Below are 22,984 nucleotides of genomic sequence, written 5' to 3'. Positions count from 1 at the left end.
GAAAACCTTTAGCACATAAACAGACACACTATTATTGGTAGAGGTGCATAGGATGAGGCCTGCTGTGCTGACATTCTTGTAAATGAATAAAATACCGAATCATAACACCACAAAAAAAAAAAAATAGTGATGAAAAGGGTAGCTTTGGATTTCTATACCAACACAAGAATAAAAGGGCAACAACAGTCGCTGTAGGACTACCCCTGATCACCCACACAGACAGACACACTAACACACACACACACACACATGGCAAGCGCACACACACACACACACACACACACACACACACCTCATGTGAAAAGAGGGGATGGAGTGAGTGTGTGGTGGCTGGGGGGTAGGCCAAGGAAGAGCGTTCACCTGCTCATAATCTAAATTCATGATGGCTTTCTGCAGATAGCGCACACCACCATGGATCAGCTTAGTGCTCCTGCTGCTCGTGCCCGACGAGAAATCATTCCTCTCCACCAGAGCAGTCTTCAGATCTGAGAGAGAGAGAGAGAGAGAGACAGATGGAGAGAGAGGGAAAGGTATCGTGAGAAAAAAAAGAGGGAGAGAAAAACACACAGAGAAAGGAGGGAAACAGGGAAGTCACAGAGAAGAAAAACCATGAAAGAAAGAGCAACAATGAGGGAAAGAAAGGAGGAGAGAAGGAAGAAGAAAGAAAGGAGGAGAGAAGAAAGAAAAGAGAGGAGAGGAGAGCAAGCAAGCAGATGAGCGGCAGTGATGGCATTTCCACTCCTCCCCAACCCAAATATTTAGACTGCATTTGCTGTCATCTCCAGCCCAATCTCCCAGTCTGTAATATGCATGAGGTGAAATACCAGGCCATGCATACGGCATTGAGCGGGAGAGCCCTTTATTGTGTGTGCCTGAGCCAAGAGCCAAGAGCCAAGAGCCAAGAGCCAAGACACCAGACACCAGACACCTTCATGAGAGAGGGAGAGGCTGGGCGACTTGACTGAAGAGCTGAGGGTTTTGAGGAACAAGCCAATACATCTGTGCCCAGCTTTGTAATGCTATTCTGACTCTCATGATCACAGCCTTATCAGGAGTCAGTGCCTGTGTTTTTAATGAAATGAGCTCAAACAAGGAACTGGTGTAGCAACTGCTGAAACAACAATCGAAGATTTGAAGTTTACAAAATAAGAGGGTAAATCTCACTTGTGTAGAGCTGGTGGAGAACATGAATGGGAGGGCAAGTTGAGGAAAGAGAAAGAGAGAGAATGAGAGAGAGAGATAGAGAAAGAGACAGAGAGAGATCGAGAACGAAAGAGAGAGAGAGAGATGAAGAGAGGGAGGGATAAACTCACTGCGTGTGATAGCGTCTAAGGCACAGCCCGCCCCGGTGGCCCCACCACCCACCACCAGGACGTCAAACTCGGGGGTGTCACGGAGCATGTTCAGCTGCTCCTGTCGTGTAGGGAGGGCGTCCTGAAACGGCATCTTCAGCTCTCCCTGGGCTTCCACATACGCCAGGCGACTCTGAGGGGGTCAATTCACACACACACACACACACACACACAAACACACACAACAAATGCACACGTATATCCACAAATGAATACAAAAAGGCACAAACACACACATGCATACATACATACCCACACAAGCACAAAATGTAAACACACATGCACACAGACAAACACAAAAGTATTACACCCTGTTTATAAACAGTGAATTAACAACAGAAAGAAGGAATTACAATACATTGGTTATGTATACAATTATAAACTATTAGTTAGTAAGTCATGCTGTAAAAGTTATAAAATCTATGTGATTATCACATGCATATTCAGCAAGAACTGAGATAATCAAACCCCTAAGAATCTGGAGAATGACCCACTCTACCCAGAGCCTGATGTTACTCTGTATACCCAGAAGAACCTCACAGAGCAACTAGAGGAACCAAGTGGTCTGGTCTACCTCGGGGCGACAACAACCCTTTTTCTTAAAGGCTGCCCTCTTAACGCCAGTAACAAAGACGTGAACGACGCAACGGGAACACACTCAAATGACAGCGGCACACCAACGAGCGGATGGTGCACGAGCTGTGTTGAGGATTTGTTAGCTGTAATGACATTTTTTTTTTTTTTACTGCCACGCATTTAGCATTCACACCCTAAAATGATTACATCAATCTGCGATGAAGTCAGGTTAGAGGCCATTTGACTTGCAAATTTCGGGAGCGGACTGAGGCATTTACAATTTAGGCAGTAACGGCAAACAAGATGTCATAATTAGTGTCTATTTCAGAGGACACGCATATTTAAACTATCCGCGGACAATTAAGAGTCAGGCTGTCCTGCAATCACGTTGAGTGTGCGAGAATGGCGGTGAGTCTCGATGCAAATGGGCAATCGGCCACCGCCGAGAAACTCAAGTTTATGTGTGCCTGTGCCCTCGCCTAGAGGAATCACAGGTACACACACACACACACACACACACACACACTCTCTCACGTCAGAGGGTCTCAATATTGTTAATTAGCATCACAATGTCTCAGATTTGAGGTAGTAACATGCATAATTGGAGATTTTTCTATAAGATATTCTACGGTTTGTTGATTATGTTTTCCCTAGAACTTTTTCTTACCAATTTTGGCTTGTGAGGGGATGAACGATGAGAAAAATGATCCAAAGAAACCAAAAACACAAGGCAAAAAAAATGACATTAATTTAAAGGCCTGCATATACAGACATTTGTTTTGCTGTGAACAAACATTTAAATGTCAGTCCATTGTGACTTACAACACACAAAAAGTAGTCAAAAGCCAAAACCAACAGTCAGGCCTGATTTTCAAAGAAAACAGTATATTTGCCAAACTAACAAGTGATGGAGTGATGTGTTTCCTAGGCAACTGCATCCTTGTGAGCATTATTTTTGCGCTCCCTGGAGTTCAGATGCGGGCGCAGGAGATGAAGGATAATGGATGAAACGGGCTTCGGTGGATTTGAATAAATGATGAAAATGAAATCAGGCTTCCTGTTGTCTTCTGAGTGTTTCTTCCCCCCGTCCTCATCATTTGTCTCCGAAAGGCGTGTTGATTATCTTAATCTACTTGACCTTAAACTTATTTGAAGTAAATTTCAAACAAGAGGAGGCGTGCAAGTCCCCAGGGTCCTTACCTGCTTAATTACAAATAAAATTCGTAATGGGATGGTGTCCCTTATGTGGAGCCCTGAGAGATCTCCTGTAATCGGGGTTTAGTGTGATCTCTCAGCATGACCCCAGTTTGGTAAGCCCTTAGCCGACTCTGGTGACAACGACGGGTCTGACCACCGACGGGTCTGACCACTGACGGGTCTGTCTGCTGCCTTAGGCCTAACAGGAGTCTGATCACCTGTTAGGTGCTTAATGGAAATTGAAATATGGTGACAATGTTGACCTGTTTATACATTGAGAAAGCCTGTCAGCTTTGTCTTAACATTCAAGAAGAATGGTTGCTGTAAAACCTCCTAATTAGCTAAGAGTTGAACTGTCCCCTTTAACATGTCACCAAAGAGGAGATTATGCTGAAATGTTACCTCCCAGGAATGTAGGCATCTTGCTTGAATGGACAAAGAAACAAATGTGTGTCTCCAAAGCAAATATAAAATCCTGACACCTATGGAGGAGTACCTATACACAACTTTAGTAGTTATAATAATAGTAATACGATTATTGAGAACGATAGTATGAAGAACTGTTTTTCTGTGCAGGCTACTCTGTACTCTGTACACACTTTGGGTCAGGATCAATAATATGTCCCCTGATTTCACAGATCTTCTATACGGATGTCTGTAGCTGGGACCATCTGGGCTGCAAACTCAGATTTCAACATTTTTCCCAGTTAATAAGTGAAAGGCTAATAGGGTTGGAAAACGATAACAGACTTCCCACAGAAGCAGCTGAAGTAATATGAGGCATTTTGAATTGAACTGGAGGAGAGGTGTTCGGTACAACAAAGACAGAGGGAAAAAAACACATTCCATAGTCAGGATAAGGCATGTACCATAGGGAGGGGTCTGTTATGGAACTACAACTATTCATACTGTACATCTGAGACTTAACCATGTACAACCTTTTAAAAGGATTTACATTGTCCTTATTTTGCATAGTTTCACACGCCTATTATACGTTTTTGTTTTTATTTCTTACTGTTTAAAACTGAACTTTTCAAAAAAGGTTGAATAGTGTATAAACAGAGATACTTTCAGAGCTTTACCTGAATTTCATTCACTGATATAAAAGATATGATATATATATGAGTGTTCCCAGAACAGCTCAATACATACAATACAAAACAAACAAACAAATTAATGAATTTTGGAAGTAAGACAGCAGTAGCCATTGCTTACTTTCTAGTTCTGAATTTTGAGGGGCACTTCTTGATTTCTTGGAGCCTCTCCCACAAAAATCTATACATGGCATCTTGGATTCTAACTCTCTCTGACATACTGTATTCACACACACACACACACACACACACTAGCATGCTAATCTGTTATACCTGAGTCTTTCTGTACTCCAGAAGCTGAGACACGCCAAAGACAGCAGCCACCGCCCCTCCCCCTATGAGGGTCCCCTTCACCACCTTTCTGAAGGCCATTGTGGATACTATCAGGTTGGGAAAAAAGCAAAGGTTAGACAACAGTGAGAGACAAGTCTTCAGACAGAAGCCTCAACCGACTGGAGAGCGGTGGTGAGCCGGACTGAATTTATAACTGTCCGCTGGTATCACAGAGGGGCTGAAAATAGAAATACTTTGCTTGGCCACGTGTACAATGCTCGGGGTATTGTGGAGTTCATAAACGACTGACCCTGACACTGGGATAATTTTTGTCCAGAGGTCTGTCTCTTTATTTAGCACTTCTTGAGATGTTGCACAACTTCTCAGTCTCTCCTCACAGTGCCAGCTGGGGAAAGGAGAGGGGAAACACGAACAGAGAGAGAGGCAAGGGGACAAGGTTAATTTTATTGGGGTTTTTTTTCTTCCTCATCTTGATCATGTTGTTCAGTCAGGCTAACTGATTGCATCAAGGTGGCATCAAGGCCACCTGCAGTTTCAGAATACATTTGAATCAAGAAACTAAGGGATGAAATTTGCACGGAAACTCTCTTTCACACACACACACACACACACACACACAAACACAAACACAAACACTCAAACATACACCCGCCACCCCACCCCACACCCCACACACACATACACTCAGTCAGGTTCTGTTCAGTATCAGTTGAATGACCATAAACATAAATGTGTCAATTAAATGAAGAGCTCTAAAATGCTTCAGCCCAGATCAAAGGTTAACTCATCCAAGCCTTAACCCTGTGTTGTGTGCCTGGGTAATCAGCTGCTAGTGCAGGTAAATGCCTGACAGGGGTGGAATGACAGAATGAGTCATTCTTACAATGAAAATCGAAATCATGCCTGGTCCACGTGAACCTGGCTTCGGCCATACATGTAAAGAAGGGTTGAATGAAAAACAAAGCAACTGCAATTCTACTGGCTACAGCCCGTTACAGCCACCGTGGACAACTCAGGACATGCGGACTTGCGTGATACGGGTTCTGTCTTCTTCTGCTGTAATTGTTACCCAAATAAAAAATATATGTAATTTATAAGTAAGCAGAATCTACAGCCTGTCATTACTTGCCGGACTGAGCTAGTGGTGTATTTGCTACAATGATGCACTTCGTATCCTGAGCGCATACCACTGGCAGAGTTACATTCAGGTTACAAACTTACTTATAGGTTACTGCCTACTGAAAGACCCGAAATGAATAAGTAAACTATAATAACAATAACATGGACATTGTAGCTGAAGGCTATGATTTCCTATTCCTTTTGACGCTCAAACTAACAGCTCTTTTCACAGGTATGCTGCTGTGAAGACCACATTATGAGTTACATAGTTGATGTAGTTTATCCTATTCTCTGCCGATAGGAGACGAATTATCTGAGCCGTGACCTCAAATAGCCCAATTCTACACTAGCAGATACATGTGTAGCCTCAGTGAGATACACGATAACCGTGTTGGCCCTGGTCCAGAATGGTATCCTTTACTGTCTGAATGTTATCTAAATGACAAAAAGTTGAAGTATTAACGCCTTATCGGACAGGAGGACGTATTATCATCTTTACTTACTCTTTCACTTGTGACTGCCGCTGTGGTTAATAGCTTTGGTGAGATCCTGTGCGTTATAGGTTACATGTAATGCCAAAGCTTCATCGGCGTTTCCCCACCCTAATACCAGGAAGTAATACAGGAAGTGAGGGATGGACAAGGCTTACAGCAAATCAGCTTAGACGAGGTTTCCAGCGTTGTCCAATCATAAGAAGCCTAGGCGTTAACCCATGTAACCCACCGTTGACGCACTTGAGAAAAAGCTTGCAATACTCTTTCCAAATTCACATTAGAAAAAGTGGACTTTTCGTCCAAGGAAACTCCCATGAAGTGGACAAATACTGTAGCATAACATAGTCTACAATTAGCAGTACTGGACATGCAGCAATCGGCTGCTTGTTAAGAGCATGTTTGCTTACATGTTGATTTTTAATTATGAATTAGGTTCTGTTTTCATTTTCTTATTCTTTTCTGAATTATTTTCACGATTGGTGATTGTACGGCCTATAAGTCACCAGAGGTAAATATGTGAAATACAATCACACAAAAAAGAAAGACAATCAGTCTAGGCCTACATGGAAAAAGACGCTTTGCAATTCAAACAGTTTTTTTTCTAATTTGTATGTGGTAGTCAAATGTATGTTGTCTGTCTAATGTGTAATTATCGTGAATAATTTAGTTATGATCGATGGAAAATGGAAAATGGGTGGTTGAACGCATTGTTGTCTGGGTGATATGTAGCCAGAAGTTGAAGCGAGCGGTGCATCTAGCGTCATGGAGTTGAATACTGCTGACGTTATTACTGACGCAACTCACTCGCTGTTAAACAATATGCCACTGTTGCTGTGGGATTCCCTGACTACAATGGCAAGCTAGTGGTGTCCGACTGTAATGAGGAAATGAGCTTCAGAAGTTCAATAGACTACAACTTTCCTTAAAAAAGAGGAAAGGGTCTCATAGTGGGTGTCATTGTTTTGGCTGTGAACTAAAGCACTAAGGGACATGCTAGCACATCTACTTTTGCACACCACGGAGTCTCGTAATGTGTTAAGTTTCTACTTTAGAGAGTAGAGGTGCAGAGTGGTAGAAGTAGGCTACAAGTTTACCTATAATTAGCATCCTAATTTCAAAATGATGATCATACCTTTTGAGTGAAAATTGGTTGAAGTGGTCAATTGGTTAAGTTCAGTCAGTAAATTAATTGTGCCACTGAAAGTTCCCGTTCTGGTTGGACTCACTGAGAGTTCACAAATTCGTCTTAACAAATCGATGAATAGGGTGCCAGGAAGCATTGACTGTCTGAGTCTAGACAGCGTTTGTTCAAAAAGAGATTTCTCTCACTTCCCCTCTGTTTGGCCAGCATCTGTACTTTACTATAGGAGCAGCGCAAAGAGGAACACGCGGTCCGTCACTTAAAGAGGTGGCGTCATGGACGTCAGATGACGTCCAGCCTTTTGGCACGTGGGCTGCGGCATTCCAAGTGCTGATAAACAAAGGCGCACATTGCGCTCAGCAGCCAGTACTCGCTCAGAGCGCACTGAGAGAAAGTCTCCAGCGACGGAGTTGTCTCTGTTTTTTCTCAGTCTCACAGGACTCAGGATTTACCGCCAGATTATCCAGCGACTAGGATACAAACATAAATATCTGACCACTCATCTGTATGGATAAAGGGCGGTGCTGACACCTGAAGGTACTCCAGTTTTAGCTCAATATAATAACCATTTAATCATTTTGAATGTTTGCGCGATTTGTTTCAGCTGTATTGGTGTGTTGTCTGCATAGGTTTATGTGTGACAAAAAAAAAACATCTGGTTACAAGGTCACAAACTTGAAGCTGCATGACGGATCAAAGTTGCAACAGAATATTCCTAAAAAAGATAGTTGTTAATTCATAACAGCGTTTTTCGAACTTCAAAAGTTTTAATGCTGCAGACATATTTGCTCATACATGGAGAAGAAGATATGCTGATAAGGGTAATACAAGGTTATATTTGAATTCGGTGGTGGGATTTGGACAGAATGAGATTAGTCAGCGAGACAGATGTAAGCAGTCCAACTAAATAAGCGAGTGCGTTTTTCTTCATATGATTCGAAGAAGTCCTGAGTCCAAACTTGCTGAAATTATACAAAAAGACTACTAAAATTAAGTTTATCGTTTGATCTGTGCTCAAATTATAATAAGTATGACAGATGGCACTCAGCTAGCACAACTGCGCTGACAACTGCGTCATGATGTTTTTGCTACAAGTATTCTTTGTTTACTCCAATCACTTAAGGTCTGTTTGCAGTTTAAACAATGAATTGCGCACAGACACATGCGTGTTATTATGGTAGCAATAGGCGAGTCTCTCACCTGCCAGGTAGTCTTGAACATGCGTTCACATTTTTGTATTTGCACAAAATTCAGAGTCATATTGTTCAGACGTCTTCCCTACTCTCGTTGACAGCCATGCCCTGCGTCCAGGCTCAGTATGGGTCATCGCCGCAAGGAGCAAGTCCAGCATCCCAGAGCTACAGCTACACGCCAACCAGAGAGTACAGCTGCGACTTCCTGACGCCCGAGTTTGTCAAGTTTAGCATGGACTTGACTAACGCTGAGATCTCAGCCACCACATCCCTCCCGAGTTTCAGCACTTTCGTGGACACCTACAATTCCAGCTACGAGGTTAAACCCCCTTGCCTCTATCAAATGTCTCACGCCGGGGACCAGCTATCCATAAAAGTCGAAGACATGTCCGTACACGGATACCATCCCCAACCTCACCTTCCGCATCAGTCCGAGGAGATGATTCCTCACTCGGGTTCCATGTACTACAAATCTTCTTCTCCCAGTCTCTCGGCCCCGCCAAACTTTCCAGTCACAACTAATCACGGGTGGGACGAAACAGGTTCCCTCCACACTTTCCATCCAAACTATGTTGCGACCTCACATATGATGGATCATCAGCGCAAAAGCGCCGTGTCCCGGCTGTTCTCCTTCAAACAGGCATCGCAGTGTGCGCCTGTGTCTGGCTGCACGATGCGATTCGACAGCTCCCCTGCAGGCCACCGTGTATTGGAGGGGCAGAACTTTTCCGTCCCCGGCGCCCTCCGAAAGCAGCATGGAATTGGCTTCCACCACTCCCTACCGCTCGGCCATGGGCACCATCTGATGGAAAGAGTTCCATCGCCTCCGTCCAGGGGGTCACCGTCCGCCGAGGGCTTGTGTGCCGTGTGCGGAGACAACGCAGCCTGTCAGCACTATGGAGTGCGCACCTGCGAGGGCTGCAAGGGATTCTTCAAGGTAGGTTTTAACCTCTCTCACACGCGAAAGTCTTGCCTCCAACGTGATATGTCTCTGAATTGTTTCAATAACAATACATCATTGGGATATCATTGAAAAAAAATAGTTTAGGCACACTTTTGGAAAACGAGTTAATATATTCAGTAAATATTTTGAGTAGCCTACCATCAAGCCATTAATTCACAACAGTTGTATTATCTGGATGCACGCAATACTTGCAAATGAATGTGCACTCAGGGGATTTTTTGTCAAGTATTTATTCATTTTTGACAAAACCTTCATTTGGAAAGAAATTGGTTTGGGCTGAACACAGTGACTCGGTCAACCGAGCGAAAATCCCCAGGGTCAAATTAAACGCGCTCTTTATTTCACCATCCTGATAGAATAATCTCGGTGCTCCGATGGGAGGAGAGCTGGAGAGAGCGCCAGGGGAGCAGAAATTATGACTGCCCACGTATTTGTATTTACTGAATGTCTGCTCTGTCCGCCCCTTGAATGCATTACGCAGCTTTAGATTAGAGATCAGGATCTGAAGTACCAACACTATCCATTTCGAACTGTGCCTCACTAATTGGGCCGGACAAGTGTTTGACAACTTTTTTCTACGTTGGCATTGCGTTGTATTGCATATGAAAAGCCCCTCACTTGGTGTCGTTTGCAGAGAACTGTGCAGAAAAACGCCAAGTACGTCTGCCTTGCCAACAAAAACTGTCCTGTTGATAAACGACGGAGGAATCGGTGCCAGTACTGTCGTTTTCAGAAGTGCCTTGTTGTGGGAATGGTTAAAGAAGGTACTTATGTCTTTACGCCGTAATTTTTACAATATAATCATTTATGAATAGGACTATGGCAGTGAAGCCAGTAACATAACAACCTTTTATACAGCTAAACCTTTTATTGACTTGTCAAATATGTTTTTTTTTTCTCAGTTGTTAGGACTGCTAATTTAAAGGGTCGCAGAGGTCGTCTGCCGTCCAAGATGAAGACTCCACCAGATCAGTCAACATCGCCACCTGTCAGTCTTGCCACAGCTCTTGTCAGGGCACACGTGGATTCAAACCCGCCCATGTCCCGACTCGACTACTCAAGAGTGAGTGAAAATATTCCGCTCAACAGAACGTCCTCTCAATTCCAGATGTTAGAGTCATCGATGGAAAGACACACTATCAAATAAATGACAGTGTAAAATCATCAGAGTTCAAGATTATTTATGATATTAAGCCTTAATGATCCACAGTTATGGATTGGTGTTTCATCATGGAGTGAATATGATCACATAATTATTAACACAACTTGTTACAAGACTTCCTCCTGTGATTATCTAAATTGTGAGCGCAATAATAAGCACAGAAGTGTGTGATGTCCTACAAATCTAGCCTCTTTGCAAGTAGCCTAGGTAGGCTTTCTTCAGCGTTGTCGCAGGTCGTATATTTTAAGGGCCCATTTAACGCGTTTTAATTAAATTCCAGTTTCAAGCTAACCCAGACTACCATGTCGTTGGAGATGACACGGAGCACATCCAGCAGTTCTACGACCTGCTGACTGGCTCCATGGGTATCATACGGGGCTGGGCCGAAAAGATACCAGGATTCTCTGATCTTCCTCAACCTGATCAAGACCTGCTCTTTGAATCGGCCTTTTTGGAGCTCTTCGTTCTTCGTCTAGCGTACAGGTATGCCAGTATATCTTCCTCACAAAAAAAACAGAGTTTGGCAAACGTAGCCTAATGCAGAGCGCACATTTCTTTACTAACAAACACGGTCCCTTCCACAGATCTAACCCGATGGAGGGCAAGCTCATTTTTTGTAACGGAGTGGTCCTGCACAGGCTGCAGTGTGTGCGGGGCTTTGGAGACTGGATCGACTCCATAGTGGAGTTTTCAGCCAACCTGCAGAGTCTGAATCTGGACGTCTCATCATTCTCCTGCATCGCTGCGCTCACCATGGTAACAGGTGTGCCAAATAAACCTGAGTAAACGTATAAATCTGACCTTATGCGCTCTAGAATGCATCCCATTTTACAATCTCTGTGCGCCTTATCTGCTTTCGCGTGTGTTGGTGGCAAGGCCCATGTCCCTTAATGACACGTTTTATTTCTACAGAGAGACACGGACTGAAAGAGCCGAGGAAAGTGGAGGGACTTCAGAACAGAATTTTAAACTGCTTGAAAGACCAAGTAACGTTCAACGGCACCCACAGTCAAAATCACCTGTCCAAACTGTTGGGGAAGCTCCCCGAGTTGCGCACTTTGTGCACGCAAGGACTGCAGCGTATTTTCTACCTAAAACTTGAAGATTTGGTTCCCCCGCCGGCAATTATCGATAAACTGTTCCTGGATACATTGCCCTTCTGAATATTTCAACTGGACTTAGTAAGATTCTTTCGGACTCAAGTCGGACAACGTAAAGATCTACAGAGGAAAACATGTCAAATTTTAATAACACCCGATTCATTAATTTACCCTTAGTGTGGTGGTTAGCGGCAGAAATTAACGGGAAGAGAAGCATAAATCAGTTAATTTTTAAGTATCATTACCTTAGTAGTTGGTTTATGGATCACACACAAAATTGGGCATTTGAAATCTTGATTTTGTCTATAGAAAACCCGAACCACTTCGTGATTGCATTACAACAGACTCCTGGACGGATACGGCCCGGATCTGATTTATATCTACTGTCAAGATCCGTTTAGTTGTCAGATGCAATCTACATATAGCTCTTAATAGTGCTAAAAGTGTTCATTTGTACAATCAGAGGTATATGATGAGGTCTCACTTGCAGCAGTTTCTAATTTTTCCAGACTTCAGTTAACAAATAATTGACTTGTCACTATCTTTGCCTATGTGTATGGGTTTGGCAGGGGTAGGGGTGGGGGGCTTTCATAAGATAGCCTATGTATATTTTATAAATGGTCTATAACCACTAACCACCCAATTTTACACATGGTGTATGGTTGCATACAGATTTTATGAAATATGATTCGCCGAGAATATACATGTTTGGCTCAACGTTGAGCAGAATGTGCAGTCCAGCTAAAATAGTTGTTTAGTATTTTGTGAGTTTGTTCGACATTTTTTGTTTTCGGTGGATATGAGTTCATCGTATTGTTGTTGTGAAACAGGTTTTATGACAAAACTGCCTTTGCATGGAATTTCATAATCCATAAACATGCTGTCTTAATTTCTTATCTGAACTAAGTTTCTGACATTGAATTCAATGTGCAAGGCCGGAGAGACTTAATCAAATCGCACTGTATTTTCTAAGTTTTGATCGTTTTGGAAATGCAATATGTGTTGATAAGGTACTCTGTATGAAAGAGAAATATTTGTTTTGCTAATAAAGCTGTCAAGTAATAAACTATTTTCTACTCGTTTATGGGGTGTTTTTATGTTCTGAGGATAATAATAGAACCGTGTATGAAGATTACATTTTCTTTGGATTTTGAAAGTAACAAGTGATTTTAAAACAATCGTGTTAATTCATTTTCAAAATGCATCGATCATCACAGGGCTGTACTGACCCTAACTGACGATATGACTGTATTTGCTTGCTTTTTGTCGAAAATCGGAGAAAAAACTCTCAATTTAGAATACCACGGAATTAGTTATGCGCATCAACATCGTTGCAGCTATTAGTGATTTAGCCAATTTAGCTTAAATCGAATAATTTGCCACAAAAATACTGTCACGTTCATGGTGGGTCTAAGGTGATTTTGAACATGTGTAAAGCGTCTTAGAAATAATTGCATAATGTTTGGGTTTGTTTGAGGTGAGAGAAAAGCTACCTGTCGGACACGGTTTACCCATTACTAGACAAAAAGTTAATGCAAACCCAAATAACTTAATTTCTGTTATGCCTCAACGCGATGTCTTCTTCCCTTTAATCAATGTCGGGAGGACGGCGTAAATACCACCGCAGGTAAGTAAGGAGCCTAGGCTTGGCCAAACTCATTCATTCACTTGTTTCCCCTGAAAAAATAACAAATTATTAAAATATTGCAATAATCGACAACAAAGTGGTTAACTGGATAAATTATGTTACTTCATCTGACTCACTGACGGGCAGTATACAACAGAAGTGAATACAGCCCTTTGTATTGTCATTTAAATATGAAATTATTTTAAAAATATTTAAAAAAAGGTCCCACAGTAGAACGGAATGTACACCTTTCATTTCATAGTACACCTTTCATTACCCAACTCATTTCGTTTTTTCAAGTCTTTCTGTCCACCTTTATCTTTGGTGACAGACTCAATCCTCATCGGCATGGAGAATACTAGTTTTGCATAAATTCCTGGGCAGATGTCCATTCTTCAGACATTGTTTTTCAACTGCGTTTTGCTGGAGGGGTTGTGTTGCTCTACCTTTCTCTTTAAAATACCCAACAGGTGTTCTATTCGATTCAAGTCAGGCAAGATACTTGGCCAGGTCATAGTTTTTCTTCTTTAGAAACTCTTGTGTGTGTTCTGGCAGTGTGCTTTGGATCATTGTCATGCTGGAATAATCCTCTTCTTCCAAGCTTCTGGAGACTGAGTCATCTTTTCAGCCAGTATTTTGGTATATCCACAGACATGGTGCCATCTTTAAATGTCATCTCCCCAACACCTTTTGCACTCATGCAGCCCCATATCACCACACTCCCACCCCTGTGCTTCACTGTCGGGACTATGCATTCACCGTGGCAGTCCTGGCCAGGTTCACACCAAACATGCTGGACCCCATCTGTGCCAAACAAATATACCTGAAATATACACTGTAAACCCGAATAAGTTACCAGAACTCAAAAAATTTGACGTAATAAATTGCCTCAATTTTTTTAAGTTGATTAACTTAAAAGTCAAAATTTTCCAGAACTTAAAAGGTTGGATGACTTGCTACTTGTACCTTTTGATAACAGTTAAATTAAAGTGCTCATTTAGCTCAACTCAAATATTTGCAGTCAATATGACTTACAGTTTTCTGTTAAGGCAACTCAATTATTTTCAGTTATTAAGACTTAAAATTTCCAGTTTTGAAACCACTGGAATAAGTTCACAGAACTTAAAAGAATAAGTACACAACCACACCATTTTATGTTAACACAACTCAAAGTTTATTAGTTTGTGTTGTCATTGTTTTAAGTACACAGTAGTCAAATATGTTGAAATTGTTTACTTAAAAAGATGTGACTCGAAACTTAACATTTTTGAGGCAATTGATTACCTCAATTACATTGAGTTTAACTTACTCAAAATATCAAAAAGTCATGAACATCTAATATTGAACAGCATTGTCTTGCCCGCTCCCTTTTAGCACACTGCAATATTAAAATTAAATAGAAAAATAAATAATAAACATCTATAAATCAAAATAAATCAAAGCCTCCCTCTCTCCTCCTATGCCATCAGTCACCTCCCTCTCCACCTCCTCCATCAGTCACCTCCCTCTCCTCCTCCATCAGTCACCTCCCTCTCTCCTCCTATGCCATCAGTCACCTCCCTCTCCACCTCCTCCATCAGTCACCTCCCTCTCCACCTCCTCCATCAGTCACCTCCCTCTCCTCCTCCATCAGTCACCTCCCTCTCTCCTCCTCCATCAGTCACCTCCGCCATCAGTCACCTCCCTCTCCACCTCCGCCATCAGTCACCTCCCTCACCTCCTCCATCAGTCACCTCCCTCTCCACCTCCTCCATCAGTCACCTCCATCTCCACCTCCTCCATCAGTCACCTCCATCTCCACCTCCTCCATCAGTCACCTCCATCTCCACCTCCTCCATCAGTCACCTCCCTCTTATCCTCCCTCTCCACCTCCTCCATCAGTCACCTCCCTCTTATCCTCCCTCTCCACCTCCGCCATCAGTCACCTCCTTCTCCACCTCCTCCATCAGTCACCTCCATCTCCACCTCCTCCATCAGTCACCTCCCTCTTATCCTCCCTCTCCACCTCCTCCATCAGTCACCTCACTCTCCACCTCCTCCATCAGTCACCTCCCTCTCCTCCTCCATCAGTCACCTCCCTCTTATCCTCCCTCTCCACCTCCTCCATCAGTCACCTCCCTCTCCTCCTCCCTCTCCACCTCCTCCATCAGTCACCTCCCTCTCCTCCTCCATCAGTCACCTCCCTCTCCTCCTCCCTCTCCACCTCCTCCATCAGTCACCTCCCTCTCCTCCTCCATCAGTCACCTCCCTCTCCACCTCCTCCATCAGTCACTTACATCAACAAGTCATTCTTGAGGGTCTCCAACCTGGGTGACAGTTTACCACTTTCTAGACCAAGTAAAATCTTTTCAGTGAATTCAAAAGTGTTGGTCAGTGCTTTGGGGTAGCTGAGGTGTAGTGCATATATCAGTCCAAAGATTACCAGGAAGGCATCGCTAAGTCTGGGGAGGCTGACCACGGCATCACTTTCAATGATTACAGAGATTCTCACAGGGTGGTGGTGAACTGGACGTGTGTCATTGTCACTGATGACCGTAAGGAGGGCCACTGCAACGCCATCAAGCTCCAGCTCATCAGACTCGTCCTGAATGATTGAAAAAGAGATGCTAATCACAAACTAACACAAAACTAAACTAAACCAATACCAACACAATGAGACCCAAGGGAGACTTGGGTCTCATTGTAAGAGGTGAAAAACATAAGATTCATGTTCTGCACACACGAATCAGCCAAATTACCAGAGAACCTAAGTGGTGTGAGAGAGACTGAAACCAAGCTAAAGGACATTTACAGGAAAATGTTTTACTTAACATCTTATCACTTGCCAATACATGGAAACTGTATGGGTAGACTAAACAAAGGTAAGTCCTAAAAGATATTAGTATTTTGATGGACAGTTTACATTATACACAGTAGAATCCGTTAGTGACTTAAGGAGACTCACTGTGCAGGTTCTGAAAAATCCAGAAACGTCCTCGTGCAGATACACTGGAAGGGCGTGGAGAACAGTAATGCGCTTGGTGTGGATGTCATGGATTTCCTATTAAGATAAAAACAGAATTGTACATACTGAAGAGTTTACTGAACAAAGCTGATTTTTAAACAGTCCAATTAGAACATATGTTCACAAATAACCTGTTCACATCTTTAATGTAATCAGACAAATGGCAAACACAAAGTGGACTAATTGCAAAATTCACAAAGCTCATTTGAGTCATTGAACATGTTCAAAGTTCCACCGGTTCAACCTATGAAGTGTGTAATAATCTATTTACCAGTTCATCGTGGATTTTTAAAATTTCAGCCAGAGCATCTGCTGTCTTTCCAGTTTTTGATGCCTTCTGTCTGAATAAGGTCATCAGTCGAGGAAGATGGCGGTCAAGCTCAGCATAGAATGTGTTGGGCAGGTTCTGATTCGTAATCCGCTGGAACTCTGCATACAACTACATTAAAATGTAGCAGGAGAATACAGCAACAACACTTTAAAAAAACAGTTCAATTTGAAGAATCTAGCACACCTTTATAAAGCAGAAAATAGCAGCCAAATAAGTAAGAATCACAATTATTTTCTCAAAAGAGAGCGCTGATCCATATTACCTCAGACTCTATTTTGAGAGCAGGCCAGAGGTCCATGAGCTCGTTCACTGGTGGGCAGGACATCACTATGGTCTGTCGGCGTAGGGGAAATGTGGTCTCCATCATCTTTCTAATGAGGGGCAGGTTCTTCTCAGTCTTCTTGACTTCTTCAACAATTGTCTGCCTCAACTGCTCAAGGCTTGAAGGATCCTTTCCTTGGGGAAAGTTTGGTAGGAAGTTGACTTCTGCTCGCTTGGGTCTTTTAATGTTGGAATGTGAAGATTCATTTTCAGGATAACTTCTACTTCTTTTTCCAGCATTAACAGTGACCTCCTGACATCCAGCCCGTCTCATCTTGTTCCTGAAATTGCCCATCTTAAACTTGATGGAGTTTTTCCATCCATTCCAGCCAGTCTCAGATCCTGCTTCCTTCAAGCAGGGATGTTTGGCTACAAGAGCCTCAGCAGCCTTTGCAATCTCTTTATCACTTGGGTAAGCCTTAAAACCATATATAGTAGATGCAAGCTTTTCTAAAATGTCGTGCTTTAGGTCTCTTGTCAACTTAAGGTGCGTGTTGTTCTTCTTATATTCCGCATTTCCATCTCTAAGTTTTAGTTCAACATCAAATGCAAATGTGGGAACAGGGAAAGGACCTGGAGGCCACCTGCTGAGACGCTCTGGAGATGACACATCTGAAAGTAGAACAGTAGATGCAATAGAGCTGGAGTCTTGTGAAAGTGAGATGTGCACAACAGCTTTTTGTGGCAATTCCTCAATGTCTGTAAGGGAAGTAAGTTTCCCTTCAAAGTCTGGATCTTCGTAAAGCAAATCGAAGTCAAGGTTGATTTCCAGCTGTTCTTTTATAATGTTGATCAGTGCATCAACAGAGGTTGGTCGTGAGCTGAGTTTTTAATTTTCTAGCCTGGTCTGGCTCAACAACACGAAGAATCATTGGTTGTGGGGATGCAGCTGCCATTGTGCTAATGAAAAGACAAAATCAGATTGTTAAAGAGTACCGCTTATAGTATATACAGCTTATAAATTGCTTAATTCCACTGAGAGTGAATAAAGACACAATAACTGATAAATAAAAGAACCATTCATTATTACCTGAACTCAGTTCTGTCTCACTTGAATGAACCGCTTGGGGGTCAGCAGCAGCGAGCCGTCTATCTTGTATGCAGAGAGGGACTGTATCATTCAGACCAGACTGCAGGTGGATCGACAGGCTTATGTCTGCAGTTGACAGCTCATAGGACCGTAGATGTTCTACATACCAGGAGTCATAATCACAACACAGAAAAGATACGTTGTGATTCACAAGAAAGATCTCTTCTATTTTGCCAAATGTCGACAGTCCACCACTGACTCCTACAGACAGAAACATTCCACAGACATAGTCTGTGCCATCAATGGTCACATTTGTTGTCTTGTAGATTGTGTCACTAGTTGTTTGTTCTCTAATGTGTACTTGAGCAACCTCTGGTAGAGCTGAAACCAGAACAGAGTTTTTAACATTTTTTTAAGACAAATCTTGAATGAAATGTCTTAAATGAAAGAGGGGTGGTTGATAGAGGAATTCACATTCATTGGATTACCTGGTATCTTTATCACATCTCCAGTTGTCTTCCTTAACTGTCTTAACTTCATGAAACTGGAAACAGGGAGATGAAAGGGCATAAACTGATCTGAAACTGAACAATTAGAAGCATTCAAAGAGTGTCAAATTATAAATACTTCCATTCATAAATTCCCCTGTTAATGATCTTTTCATTTGATCCCCAGTGTCAAGCTACTAAAGCCATCAAGCAAAATTAACCTTAGCCTACTGTAACGAAAAGCAGCAGCACTTGCACTTATCTGCATGGTTAATCAACAATAATGGCATTTATTTTATTTTAAAAACGACGCAGCACAAGTGGGCGGGCAGTTGAACGTGAACTCTTAGTGTAGGAACTCAGTTTGAGCTAAGAGGCCCTATTATGCTCGTTCATGCTCTTTTAATAACCTTTAAAAAGGCTACGGTGGACGTAAATGGCCCATGCGTTCGACTTTACGCACTACTAAAAAATAAGCGGTTGCACCAAGCAGAGTTTCAACGTAACACTTAGTTATAACTTAACATTTACACGTCCTCACTATTAGGTGCAAGTTCCATTTAGTACGTTAAAATACGTTACCCAATACAAAATACATCTATCAATAGTAAACTGAGACTATGGCAAATACAATTTAGTCTGTATCATGAAGGGAAAGTCCCCCAAAACACGCTGTGCTGCTAGCGGAATGAGGGGTGGGGGGTAGCACTAGCAAACACATTCTTTGAATGTTTTAAACACCAATTCTTAAAACATATATAATCATTGCTTTGCTTGTAAGCTTAGGTCGCCAGGATTCATTCAAGACCACTCACGAAGAATATGGTTGCTCGCAGCCGTAATAGTCCTAGTGACTGGAGTGTGTAACATTAGTGGTCCGCTAAGTGGCTAGCCCTTTAGCAGCTAACCTATATCTGACTTAACGTCACCAAGTTGGCAATGCCCTACAAGACTCCCGTGATAAGCCAGTGAAGGGCGGGGGCTTAGAGAAGGTCTACGCTCTTTGAGACAAACACACCAACAAATGTATGAAAGAAGTAAAAGTGAATAAATATTAACATTCAAAACTTACAGTAAGTCGAGTAATGCTGAATGCTGCCGTGTAGGTAGTAACTTTCTGCAGGCCTTCTGTTGCTTCCCGCCAAACTCTCAACCGTTTAACTTTTCAGTTTTTTTTCCAGAGCTAAGGAATCAGTGTAGTATGCGCATTAGCACCGCCTTCTGCTTCGGAAGGCGAATCAGAGATTAACTGTACGTGTCCACGGCACAAATTACATGCGTTAAATCGCATGCGTAAAGTCGGATGGGGGGCGTGGTCAGGAAATCACTTTTGTTCGGTTGCAGTGCTGCGCTAATGTTGCACATTAGCAAAGTTGAGCTTTGCTAGGGACAGCCAGGTGGGCTTTGCTTTTTAGCGCTCGCGTTATGTTGGAAGCACCCACAGTTTTGTGTTGTCAATAAAGTCATCATTAAATACATGATTAGATACTCAAACTCCGCGTAGTGACTGAGATCGCTAATATTGGATTGGGTCATTCGTCCCAAAATGTGCTCATGTGCAAAGTAAACAACAATCAATTAAGCGTTATAGGTAACTTATTAGCAGCTAGCTAGCTAGCCACTATGTGTTCCAATGGGTTTTCGCTTAAAGGGTTAGCGGCAAAGCTAACAGTAATAGTCCAGAGCTTGAGTTCAAGACCTACACAATTCTGTTTGACCTCACAGCATTCGTTGTAGCATAATAAACAACAAACCGAGTCGATTAGACATATAAAAAGTCCTGTAAAAGAGGACGTGTCCGGGTAAAAGAGGACGTCTGGTCACCCTAGTTATAGGTAACTTATTAGCAGCTAGCTAGCCACTATGTTTTCCAATGGGTTTTGGTTAAAGTGTTAGCGGCAAGCTAACAGTAATAGTCGAGAGCTTGAGTTCAATACCTACAATATTCTGTTTGACCTCACAGCATTCGTGTAGCATATAAACAACAAACCGAGTCGATTAGACATATAAAAAGTCCTGTAGCTAACCTTTATTCACATAAAATATTTCCCAGTAACAGAGTCCCGAGACGCCGCCATCTTGTTTCGATATTTTTGATTACTCCCGCCCCTATGAACTACGTTGGCTTCCAAATAACACACACGCCGAACTGATTGGCTCTCAGCATGCAGCAAATCGCACTCATTTGCATAAAGTTAAAGCAAGCCCAACTTTTTGCAGGCAGCAGACACGATTTTTTCCTCAGTATGCAGCAAATCGCATCCATTCTATCCCAATGAGAGCAGCACGATATCGCATGCCGTGGACACGTACCGTCACTTGGAATAAATAATGATCCCTGCAGCTACTTAACACTTAAGTAAAAATTATGAGAATAAAAATAAAAAAAATGACGAATTGATGAAGCACTTTGAGATTTTATTGTATTTTAGCATGTGCTATATAAATTAGGTTTATTTTTAAATCATCCCTTTTTGAAACAATAGAAATAACAGGACTTTATCATTATTAGCATGCAATTACTTAACTCTATTAATTTTTACTTAAGTTATGTTTTTAAGTAATGCTTACTTATACACAAAATAGTTCCATTTAATCAAAAATGATTAGTTGAAATTACTCAAAAAGGAAGAACATGTTACACCAACTTGACATAATTAAGTTAGTAGAACTTTTTCTAAAACTTTGAGTATACACTACTTAATCTATTTAATTACTTTGGACGTTCGGGTTTACAGTGTACCTGACCAGAGAATGTGCTTCCAATATTCATCAGGCTTATTTTCATGTTCACACGCAAAGATTAATCTTGCAGTTTTTATTTTATTTTACTTAATCTGACTCATCATGCACAGTATACAACCGAAGTGAGCACACTCCTGTGCAATTTCACTTAAAGGTCAAATTATTAAAAATTGTATCACCTAATAGTTATTGTATTACTTCTAAGTTGAACAGTAGGGTATTTGCTCTTATGTAAAATTAAAAACTAACAGTTTAGATTTACTATGTTAAAAATACATGCCCTGCAGAAGGAACTCAATGTAAAGAAAGTTAGTACACCTTTCATTACTGAGATTCAAATCATTCATTTTTTTCAAGTTTTTCTACTTGTATGTCCACCTTTATCTTTGGTGACAGACTCAAACCTCATTTGCATGTAGTAGACAAGTTTTGCATACATTTCTGGAGAGCTGTTCTACCAGTCTTCAGAGACATTCTTCAGTCTTCAGAAACAATATTTGAACTGTTTTTTTTTTTGCTGGAGGGGTTGTGTGCCCCTACCTCTAATAATCCACAGGTGTTCTATTGGATTCAAGTCAGGCGACATACTTTTCCTAGTCGTGGTTTCCACTTTTTTCTTCTTTAGAAACTTGTGTGTTCTGGCAGTGTGCTTTGGATCATTGTCATGCTGGAATAATCCTCTTCTTCCAAGCTTCTGGAGGCTGAGAGTCATCTTTTCAGCCAGTATTTTGGTATATCCACAGGCATTCATGGTGCCATCTTTAAATGTCATCTCCCCAACACCTTTAACACTCATGCAGCCCCATATCACCACACTCCCACCCCTGTGCTTCACTGTCGGGACTATGCATTCACCGTGGCAGTCCTGGCCAGGTTCACACCAAACATGCTGGACCCCATCTGTGCCAAACAAATATATCTTGGTCTCATCTGACCAAAGAATGTGCTTCTAATATTCATCAGGCTTCTTTTGATGTTTTCTAGCAAAGTTAATCTTGCAATTTTTTGCCGAAGTGAACGCAAGGTTTGTTTTCTTTGATAAAGGGTGACGTTATGCAATGTCCTTCACACTGTGCCATCACAGGAACTCCAAATTCTATAGATAACCCCAGCACCGAGTCTGAAGGACTTGCACGTCTATTTGTCAGAGCTAGACTGTACAAGTAGTGAACAGTCCATGGCGTCATTTTAGGAGGACGGCCATTGATTAGTGGTACTATGGCTCGTTCTATACCTCCTCATTACTGCTGCAACTGTGTTTCGACTGACTCACCAATCATCCTGTATTCTTTTCCATCTCTGTGAAGTCTTACAATCAGATTTTTCAGGACCTCTGGAAACGTAGATAGACACAGTCCATAGGTCCAAAATTTGGAAGGTTCTGGTGTTCATGAGTCATTTTATAACCATGCAATTAGGACTAATTGGAAATCGCAGGTGTACTCCATTTTGTTTCAATGATCACAGGTTTCCTACTGTAATTTACTTTTTGAGGCCATAGTCGTTCAAAAGCGTTTGTTTTTTTATTGTTTATTAGAGGAAATACTCTACTTGCCAAATTAGAAATAATGCAATCATTGACAGGTGATACAATTTTGAATCATTTGACACTTTAGTGATATTGCATAGGGGTGTGCTCACTTCTGCTGTGTACTGTATGTTTCATCTCATCCAAACTGCAGATGATGCTCGCATGATGCCCAAACTCAAAAAACGCCCTTCCCAGCTCCGCTACAGCACACACACCACAGC

At 42.0% G+C, this 22,984-nt stretch overlaps 3 protein-coding genes across 6 annotated transcripts in view; 1 reads left to right on the top strand and 2 right to left on the bottom strand.

Annotated features, from left to right (window-relative positions):
* gpd2 (glycerol-3-phosphate dehydrogenase 2 (mitochondrial)) overlaps positions 1-6,258 on the bottom strand; it is a 31,022-nt gene extending 24,764 nt beyond the window's left edge. Inside the window, exons 1-6 of one of the 3 annotated variants that reach the window (XM_031582394.1) lie at positions 6,136-6,258; positions 4,803-4,898; positions 4,493-4,599; positions 2,596-2,604; positions 1,314-1,485; positions 361-485 (exon numbers count right to left, since the gene is read on the bottom strand). In XM_031582394.1, the coding sequence (XP_031438254.1) occupies positions 361-485; positions 1,314-1,485; positions 2,596-2,604; positions 4,493-4,591 (405 nt within the window). In that variant the 5' untranslated portion in view covers positions 4,592-4,599; positions 4,803-4,898; positions 6,136-6,258. The remainder of the gene's footprint in view (positions 1-360; positions 486-1,313; positions 1,486-2,595; positions 2,605-4,492; positions 4,600-4,802; positions 4,899-6,135) is intronic. The other 2 variants (XM_031582397.1, XM_031582396.1) reach the window with 2 other exon arrangements.
* A 99-nt stretch (positions 6,259-6,357) lies between these two features.
* Positions 6,358-12,768, top strand: LOC105912399 (nuclear receptor subfamily 4 group A member 2-like). 2 transcript variants are annotated; one of them, XM_012841356.3, is made up of 7 exons: positions 6,358-7,804; positions 8,562-9,397; positions 10,059-10,188; positions 10,327-10,487; positions 10,867-11,069; positions 11,171-11,349; positions 11,499-12,768. In XM_012841356.3, exons 2-7 carry the CDS (start codon positions 8,564-8,566, stop codon positions 11,747-11,749), a joined length of 1,758 nt encoding a protein of 585 aa, XP_012696810.1. In that variant the 5' UTR covers positions 6,358-7,804; positions 8,562-8,563; the 3' UTR covers positions 11,750-12,768. The 2 variants fall into 2 exon arrangements, with proteins under 2 accessions (XP_012696810.1, XP_031438258.1); XM_031582398.2 differs by having other exon boundaries at positions 6,358-9,397.
* A 2,817-nt stretch (positions 12,769-15,585) lies between these two features.
* LOC105892323 lies at positions 15,586-18,546 on the bottom strand. The gene is made up of 6 exons (XM_042710167.1): positions 18,488-18,546; positions 18,000-18,380; positions 16,911-17,869; positions 16,589-16,756; positions 16,258-16,353; positions 15,586-15,897 (listed from the first exon to the last, which is right to left on the bottom strand). Exons 3-6 carry the CDS (start codon positions 17,262-17,264, stop codon positions 15,586-15,588), a joined length of 930 nt encoding a protein of 309 aa, XP_042566101.1. The 5' UTR covers positions 17,265-17,869; positions 18,000-18,380; positions 18,488-18,546.
* Between the last annotated feature and the right edge of the window lie 4,438 nt (positions 18,547-22,984).

The sequence above is a fragment of the Clupea harengus genome, chromosome 16, assembly GCF_900700415.2.
Source record: "Clupea harengus chromosome 16, Ch_v2.0.2, whole genome shotgun sequence".
Lineage (NCBI taxonomy): Eukaryota > Metazoa > Chordata > Actinopteri > Clupeiformes > Clupeidae > Clupea > Clupea harengus.
This window is presented reverse-complemented; position numbering and strand designations above follow the sequence as displayed.